Here is a 9,259-nt window from a genome sequence, read left to right as displayed (position 1 = left end):
CCTGAACTTCTCAGGCGTTCATCATCAGATCCAACAGTTTAGCCATTAATTGTTTTTTGTCTTCTATGTATGGTGGGCTGGAGTTTTCTACCGGTTCTTGTGTTAACTTTTCCTTGTGAGCATTCACACTTTGTTAATTGGCAAAAGGTCCATGGAGGCAGGCATCCTGGTCTTATATTTCTGTTCCTCTAGAAATCAATTACTTTATGGATTTAATTCTTTCTCCCCTCACTTGGCTGTTATTTACCAAAAAGTAACAAAATACAAGATCTTTCGAAATTGTGTCTTAAGTTGCTGGGCTCATTGTTAATAGGTTTGTAGAGCATTCGTGCGGTGCAGGGGTGGGTTATACCGGGAAACTCCTAAAGCAGCGGCCCCTTTGTTAGACAAGTTAGTCAGTTCGTCCAAAGGTTCCGAACTAACTCCCTCAAAAGAGCCGAGAACCCAGAAAACGAGGGGTGGGGGGAGTCTGGAGAAACGAAAGGAATTCTCGCGAGAAAATAATCGGTCGCCTTGGTAACCGCGACGCGTTCTCAGAAGATGGAGACCTGGAAGGTCGACCAGCAGCTTGGCACTTCTGCCTCCTCCGACTCCTGGGTACCGCAGGGCTGCGGTCAAGAAGGGGTTTGGGGTTGGAGGTGGAGGATTTGGGGAAATCCCACGCATCTGAAGGGCGATTGTCTTGTTTCAGAGATGGGACTCCGCCGGGACCTCGAAGCCGCTGAGAGACCTTCGGAGCAAGGAGGAACAGTATCTGTGAGAAACGAGCGCCCGCGGGCCTGGGGGTGGGGGAGGGGACGCGGCTGTGTTTTGTTTTTCGCGCTTTCTTGCCATTGGATGGAATGTCTTATTTAGCTTTCCGTTCTCCATGCCCAATCCTTCCGTCTGCGCTTCCTCTCTTTCACAGTCAAGAACTTTAGTCCATAACCATATATTAAGTGCCTACTGTATGCCAGGCGTGCTAAGCACTGGTTATGCCAAGAAAGGCAAAAGACAGTCTCTGCCCTGAAGGAGCTCGGAGTCTCATGGGGGGGGGGGGGGAGGGGGGAGGGGAGACGGTAAGCAAAGATCTGTGTATAAGTAAGATACAGGATAAATGCGGGGACAATCTCAGAGGGAAGGGACTAGAATTAAGGAAGATCTGGAAGAGACTTCCTGTACAAAGTGGAATTTTAGCCGGGACTTGAAAGAAGCCGGGGAAGTCCGGAGGAGGGAGAGCATTCCAGGTGTGGACGGCCAGAAAAAAAATCCCGGAGTCTCGGCGTGGAGGGTTTCATAGCAGGAAGAGCAAGGAGGCCCGAGTTACTGAACTCCACTGTGTGGGAATGTGGGAAAAGTGTTTTAAAATATAAGAAGACCAGAAAGGTGGGGATGGGATGGGGCTTTGAACGTCGGGTGATTTTGTATTTAATCCTGGAGGGGTTAGGGAAGACGACTTTAACCTGTGATTTGCCTTTGAAAGTTAACGCTGAATGATGTGCTGTGAAGAGTTCGAATTCTGAATAGTTCCAACGATAATTTTGAAGACTTGGATCAGTCAGTTCCACGGTCACTGTCTAGTCCAGCTACAACTTTTTAGGTCCCATTTCAATGATTCCTGTAAAGTAGAAGGGAATTCTTGTGACAGGTTCCCAATATAATAGTCTCTGCGGATTATCCTTTCAGATCTTTAGTAATGCACATGTACGACATACTAATTTTATCTATTCGTTAATCCAAGGATCCTTTATTAATCATTAATTTACAAAGCACCCCAGGGTGCCTGAAGTATAGTAAACAATAAATGCTTGTTGTTTGATTGCTAGGTACTTTCATCAAAGGTTATACTGAATGGGGGCAGCTAGGTGGCGCAGTGGATAAAGCATAGGCTCAGGATTCAGAAGGACCTGAGTTCAAATTTAATCCCAGACACTTGACACTTATTAGCTGTGTGACCTTGGGCAAGTCACTAAACCTACATTGCCCCACCAAAAAAAAAAAGTTATACTGAATCCCAGCTCTGCAGTGTTAAAAAAATACTTTATATTGTTGTTTTTTCAATGCCAACGATAAATGGTTTAGTTTGATAGAAGCCCACAGAATCACTTTGGGAATGAGGGTCTTCCATCTTCCTTTTTCTGTTAACAGGGATCTCTTCCTCTTACATTTCCATGATAGCATAAATTGTAATCTGCATCATTGGAGTGAACCTACAAATCTCTGAGATCACAAATCTATTTGAGTATGGAGCATTTTCAGTAGTTATACCTATTATAACAGCTAATTTTAAAATGTTTTGATCTCTTTTGTTTTCATAACACCTTCATTGCTTAAATTGTTCCTCTTTCCTCTCCTGCCAATCCATCCACCTCATATAGCAATGAATAAAAACGAAAGAGGAAAAAAAGTTCAGCAAAAGTAACTCTTTTGGGGCAGCTAGGTGGCTCAGTGGATAAAGCACGGGCCCTGGATTCAGGAGGACCTGAGTTCAAATCCGGCCTCAGACACTTAACACTTAACTAGCTGTGTGACCCTGGGCAAGTCACTTAGCCCCAATTGCCTCACCAAAAAAAAAAAAAAAAAAGAGTTACTTTTGGTTTTTTTTGGGAAGGCAATTGGGGTTAAGTGACTTGCCCAGGGTCACACAGCTAGTTAAGTGTTAAGTGTCTGAGGCCGGATTTGAACTCAGGTCCTCCTGAATCCAGGGCCCGTCCTCTATCCACTGCGCCACTTAGCTGCCCCAAAAGTAACTCTTAAAAAAAAAACACAACATAACTTTTTGCTGTTCTTTGCACAAGATAAACTTATCTCTGAACTCCCTGCATTTTCACTGGCTAAATACCTGGAATTCTCTCCTTTCTCATCTTCCTTCACAGGGTTCCTTCAAGCCCCAATTAAATCCTACCTTGAAGCCTTTCCCAATCCCTCTTAATGATAAGGTCTTCTTTTGTGATTAAATCCAATGGACCATACCTATCTTTCTGTATAAAATAAAAATCTTTATTTTGTACATAGTTATTTTCATGTTAACATCTCCATTACACTGTGAGCTCCTTTAAAGGCAGGGCTGGGAGGGGGGTGCCCTTTTTTTGTGTCCTCAGCATAAAGCATAGTGCCTCACACATAGCATTTAATAAATTCTTATTGACTGACTTACTTTTTCAACACTAGAGTGTTTGAGGAGATAAAAGACAGAATTTTTTTTGGCTGATGACTCCCTTGTGATTTCTGAATCAAATATTTACTAATACCAAGTCCTTGGCATTTTGTTCATTTTCTGCTGAATTGGTTATGATGACTTCTTTATGAAGCTTCAAAATATTGTATTTGGAATTTTTTGAAATAATTAAGTTTTGATATGATGGTCTCTTACTTTATTGACATCATAAGCTAACCTAATTTTAGCATTTTTATCTAACCATTTTAATTTCCAGTAGATGCTTCAGTAAATCCTAATTTAACAGGGTTTTTTGGGTACATTTTAGACGTTTAAATGCAGAACTTGAAGCGAAAACAGCCGAACTGGTTCGTCAAGCAGAAGAAGCAATAGTAAGTAAATATCATAATTAGCCTTAATAGTGCAAAATGCTAATTTGGGCAAAAACCAATTTTTAAAAATATTATAAAACACTTCCCTCCCTTCCTCTTTTTTTAGTATCATCCCCTTTCCTCTTTTAGTTTAAGTAACATTCATGGACAGTTGTTTCTTTATTAGGTGAATAGCTTATTTAGTGAATTAGCTGCTGTAGGATTGTATGAATGAGTAAGCCACAAGGTGGCCTTTGAAGCTTGAGACACCCCAGCTCAATGTAAATTGAGTGTGAACTGCTATTTCCCTCTTTCTATGTACATTCCCTAGTCCCTCTGACTCTGTGTGTCTCTCTAGGAGTATAGATTAAGTCCCCTGAAACCTCATAAGTCTTTTTTTTTTTAAGTGAGGCAATTGGGGTTAAGTGACTTGTTGCCCAGGGTCACACAGCTAGTAAGTGTTAAGTGTCTGAGGCTGGATTTGAACTCAGGTACTCCAGGGCCGGTGCTCTATCCACTGCACCACCTAGCTGCCCCTCATAACTGCCTACTAGGACTCCCATTCTTTCTTCCCTTCCTGATATTGTCCTAAATAATTTAGACATAAGGCCTAAATGAATTTACCAAAACAAAATTGAAAGTAAAATATAATAGTATTAATTAACATCCACATGGTTGGATGTTAATGGCTACAGCCATTTCTGACAAAGTCAGAATTGCCAAATTTCCTACCCTATTTTGTATTCTACATTTTTGTTCTTACAGTGGAGGATTTGGTCATTTTGGTAAAGGGGCATGTTATTGAGGTGCTAACAAGCATTCTCTGTCTCATTGTGGCAGGTAAGAGGAGCCACCTTATCATGCTCCACCTTATGCTATCTCTTTGAGTGATCAGTGGCAGTCATTGATTGACTCCAGTTCCTTACCAGGTGAAACTGGCAACTTAGATTGGTACTATGTTAGAATTACTAACATACTTTTACCATATAGTATACTTAGGATACTTGTTTTGTTTCTTAATTAGAGAGATCAAAATGAGATACTGAACAAAGTAGTTTCATCTCCAGTTAAACCGTATGAGGAGAAAGAAGATGATAATACAAAGTAAGCACATTATGTCTTTATTACTGATGGTTTTAATAACTGGTATGGGATGCATTTAAAAACAACAACAGCAATGATAATAATAATAATATCTAGCATTTATATAGTGCCTTGGGGGCAGCTAAGTGATGCAGTGGATTGAGTGCTGGGCCTGGAGTCAGGAAGATTCATCTTCCTAAGTACAGATCTGGCCTCAGACATTTACCAGCTGTGTGATCTTGGGCAAGTCACTTTTGCCAAGAAAACCCCAAATGGGTTCACGAAGAGTCAGAAGCAACTGAAAATGACTGAACCACAACAACATATAGCACTTACTGTGTGCCAGGGATTGTGCTAAATTCTTTTCAATTATGATCTCATTTGATCCTCATGACAACCCTGGGACATAGGTACTATTATTTTATAGCATGAAGAAACTGAGGCAAGTAGAGGTTAAGTCCCTTGCCCAAGATGACACAATGAATAAGTGTCTGAGGCTGGATTTGAACTCCTGTCTGCCTGACTTCAGGCTCAGTGTTCCACCCACTGCACCACCAAGTCTCCCCAGAAACTTTGGAATGAACCTGTGATTTCACTGGTATAGGGAACTCTTGGTGAAGAAATTCATTCTAACAATCCAAGTTAACATCTATTCTGTAACTAGTGTTAGATGGTTGCCTGAGGCACTGAAAGGTTAAGTGATTGGCCCAAGTTATTATGAAGAACTTAACAAACATCAACAAATACCAACATTCCTCTATACAAAGATGAATAGTAAAAGAGTACCACACAGCATGATGCTATGAATTTTCACTGGATGACTTGCATCTCTTAAAAATATATATCAAGGGCAGCTAGGTGGCGCAGTGGATAGAGCACCGGCTCTGGATTCAGGAGGACCTGAGTTCAAATCCGGCCTCAGACACTTAACACTTACTAGCTGTGTGACCCTAGGCAAGTCACTTAACCCCAATTGCCTCACCAAAAAAAAAAAAAATATATATATATATATATAATTCATCAAATAATTCCCAATATTGTCCTGCTTATCCATATCTTCCTCTGACTCTCCCTCAAATATCTTCCAATGTTTCATTGACATTTTCTTCTTTCCTGTCTTTCTCCTTTTTTGCTATCACTATTATGACCTTTCCAGCATCCCCCAACAACTTTCTTCCCCACCAAAGGACTTTCCCCTATAACAGATACATACAATTAAAGCATTCAAATCCATATTGGTTGTGTTGAATATGTCTCATCCTATATTCCTAATCCATTTTCTCTCTCTGCCAAGAAGTGGGAAGCCTGAGTCATCATTGGTTTCTTGGAATCATAATTTTTCAATGTGTTTATCATAGATCTTAAATCTTTCACTTCCTTTATAGTGTTTAATTATCATACAAATTGTTCTCCTGGTTATTCTCACTTCACTTTTCATTAGATACAAATCATCACATGTTTCTCTGAATCCATCCCTTTTGTACTTTCTAATGGCATGATAATATTCCATTATATTTATATGCCATAATTTATTCTGCCATTTCCCAGTTGATAAATATCTACTTTGTTTCTGATTTTTTTCTTTCTACAAAAAAAACCTGATGCTATAAATATTTTTATTCATACAGATCTTTTTCTATCTTTCTTTGATCTCTTTTGGGTATGGGCTTTGTAGTAGTATTGCTGAGTCAAAGAGTATAATAAACCTTTTAATAATTTTGGGAGTATAGTTCCAAAATGTTTTACAGAATGTGTTTGGATCATTTCACAGCACCAACAGTGCATCAGTAGGCCTGTCCTCCCACATTCTCACCAACAACAGTCATTTTCCTTTCTGTCATCTTTGCTAATCTGATGAATGTGAAGTAGAACCTCAGAGTTCTTTTAATTTTCATTTATCTTATTAGTGAATAGGAGAATTTTTAATATGACTGTTGATAGCTTGCTTTTCTTCTTTTGAAGAGTGCCTGTTAATTACCCTTTGACCATTTATCTATTGGGGAATGCCTTTTGTTCTTATCTGTTTGTATGAGTTTCCTATATGTCTTCATTATCATACCTTTTTCAGGAATTTATTGTAAAATTTTTTCTCCTAAATTTCCCCCTCCTAATTGCAAACTCACTGGCATATAGTTTGCAAACATTTTTCCCTTTTTGAAAACTGGTACAACTTTTATCCTTCTCTAGCATGTGGTGCCTCTCCTGTGAATTTTCTGGTCTTTCTGATATCCTTGACTGTGGCTTAGGAGTGCCTCAGGATGTGGTATATCAGGACCAGGTGACTTGAATTTATCAAGGGTAATTAAGGGCTTTTCTCAGTGTCCTTACTTTGGTTATCAATGCCTTGTTAGTCTTTTTTGTTATGGCATTTTCCACACAGAAGTCATTTTCCTGGAAGAGAAAACAAGAGCAAAGGAAGAATCGAGCAGCTCTATATTTTCTCTGTTAGTTATCATCTGCCTTCCTCTCCTAAGGAATCATCTCTACATTTCTATGATACTAATATTTTTCCTTTGATACTTAAAACAAACCCCACAACTTTGATGTTATACTTAACTTCCCTTGCCCACCTCATTTTTTCCTAAGATTTAGCTCCTGACAAACAGAACTATGCCACACTCTTATCTTTATGGTCTGTTACCTGCCCTTTGTTTCTATTTTCTATGCATATTGTTTAAAAATCTAAGGTGACTGATAGTTCCTTTTGCATCCCTGAAGAGACATGGTCTCTTCAGATTACTTCAGTTGTTCTTCCTCATTGTAACTGCTTCCCTCTTGTTTTCAGAATTTCATTCTTGATGTTTCCATACTGCTTGAGTTGACTTTTCTTGCTGACTTTTGTCCCTAAAATTCCTATCTATTCTTGTGTTGGGTCCTTTGAAATCTGTTTTACCTAAATCTGTGGGGCATATATTACACTGTGTCTGACTTTGCTTTTGTTTTCTACATAAACTCTGAAAGGGAGTAGTTTCTACCTCCCATTGTGCCCATCAATTGCATCCTTTAACCCACTTCTACCCAACTAGTTTCTCCTTTTTAGTGAAAATCAAATCCACAATGGAATGTTTCTTGTTGCTTCCTCCACCTTTTGAAAGATGAAATTATCACTAAAACAAATCAAAAAATTATTTGTCATTATGTTTGGCAGAGAAAAGTCCTGTGGATATTTAAATAGTTGAAGTCCACCATCACTACTATAATATGCCTCTGTGCCAAGCTTGTGATCTATTTCCCAAACTCCTCATCTATTTCTTCTTCTGGTCCAGATGATCTCTTGTATACTTTGGTGACAATCACTTATATTTCACCCTCCACTGCCCAAATACTCTCCACCATGGTTCCCTCTTCTGGTACCTAGGTTTCCTTATAGTGCTATACCTTCTTAATGTGCATTTTTACCTTTCCCCTCATTTTACCTATTCTGTTTCTTTTGAATACCCATCCAGGGCCAAAGTTTAAGTGATAGTTTCAAATTTGCTCTCAGTCAGTCAAGAAATATTTATTCATACGTCAGGCACTGTAATGTTCTCTGGATATACAAATAAAAAGATGAAACAGCTCCTGCCCACAAGGAGCTTAAAGATCTTTTTATGTTCTTTTTGGCACTTTCATTTGTGACCATATGAATCACCAAAAGTTGGTATTAGCCTCGGGAGGTAGTCTGTTGTCTTCAATATATTATACCTGTCTGTGGCAGAAATACAAACATTGCCCACTCAATGTAAGTTACTTCAAAATCATCTCTGAGCTCCATTCTGTTTTGAGATTTACAACCTTTAAAAAGCAAACTACTTGTTGACATTTAATTTTACTTCTAAATTCCTAGTTATCTTTACAGCCATTTATCACCTTTTTGTTGTTGTTGTTGTTTTTTTTTTTTTTTTAGTGAGGCAATTGGGGTTAAGTGACTTGCCCAGGGTCACACAGCTAGTAAGTGTCAAGTGTCTGAGGCCGCATTTGAACTCAGGTCCTCCTGACTCCAGGGCCGGTGCTCCACTGCGCCACCTAGCTGCCCCTATCACCTTTCAATAACTTGACAGACAGCCCTACCCAGGTTCCTTTTGTAATCTCAGCAGCTCTCCTCCCTCCTTGTACCAGCTTCCTATCTATTTAATCAACTTTCCCCATCTACCAGTCTACTCTGTTAATTTGATATACACTCTAGTTTGTTCTGTTTACCTTTTTTTTACCTTACTAACTATATTCTTCCTGAGTCTTCCTCTTCAAGTTCTTATGCCTGAGCCTTCCTTAGTCTTCATTAATTTTCAAATAACCCTTCTTGATTCTGCTTCTCTTCCTTAAATCTTCTCTTAGAGGAAGCATGAACAGAATTTGGACATGGAAGTTCTTTTTTTAAAAAATTTTTCACTTTTCCTATGGGAGTAGGTGCCAATGTCCAGGCAAAAGTGGCTTCAGGCTTGCTACTATAGGTAATTGAGGATGCCTGATTAGCATGGTATGTTCAAAAGGCTTGCAAATAGTTCCTGATATTGTAAAAATGACAATATCAAAATAATAAGAATAATAAACTATTTTCTGATTTTTCACATTTGTATCCTAGATTGTTTCTTTCCAATCTGTTTCTTTGTATATCTAAAAGCCAGTCTTTTTTTTTGTGGGGGGGGCGGGGCAATGAGGGTTAAATGACTTGCGCAGGGTCACACAGCTA

The 9,259-nt window shown here is 39.1% G+C and overlaps 1 protein-coding gene across 3 annotated transcripts in view; it reads left to right on the top strand.

Moving 5' to 3' along the window:
- Nucleotides 1-528: 528 nt before the first annotated feature.
- The window catches only part of TEX9 (testis expressed 9), a 56,584-nt gene continuing 47,853 nt past the window's right edge, over nucleotides 529-9,259 (top strand). The window contains exons 1-4 of one of the 3 annotated variants that reach the window (XM_043986617.1): nucleotides 529-597; nucleotides 692-756; nucleotides 3,465-3,528; nucleotides 4,532-4,611. In XM_043986617.1, the coding sequence (XP_043842552.1) occupies nucleotides 541-597; nucleotides 692-756; nucleotides 3,465-3,528; nucleotides 4,532-4,611 (266 nt within the window). In that variant the 5' untranslated portion in view covers nucleotides 529-540. Of the gene's footprint in view, nucleotides 598-691; nucleotides 757-3,464; nucleotides 3,529-4,531; nucleotides 4,612-9,259 lie in introns of those variants that run through there. The other 2 variants (XM_043986618.1, XM_043986619.1) reach the window with 2 other exon arrangements.

The sequence above is a fragment of the Dromiciops gliroides genome, chromosome 2 (assembly GCF_019393635.1).
Source record: "Dromiciops gliroides isolate mDroGli1 chromosome 2, mDroGli1.pri, whole genome shotgun sequence".
Taxonomy (NCBI): Eukaryota; Metazoa; Chordata; class Mammalia; order Microbiotheria; family Microbiotheriidae; genus Dromiciops; species Dromiciops gliroides.
This window is presented reverse-complemented; position numbering and strand designations above follow the sequence as displayed.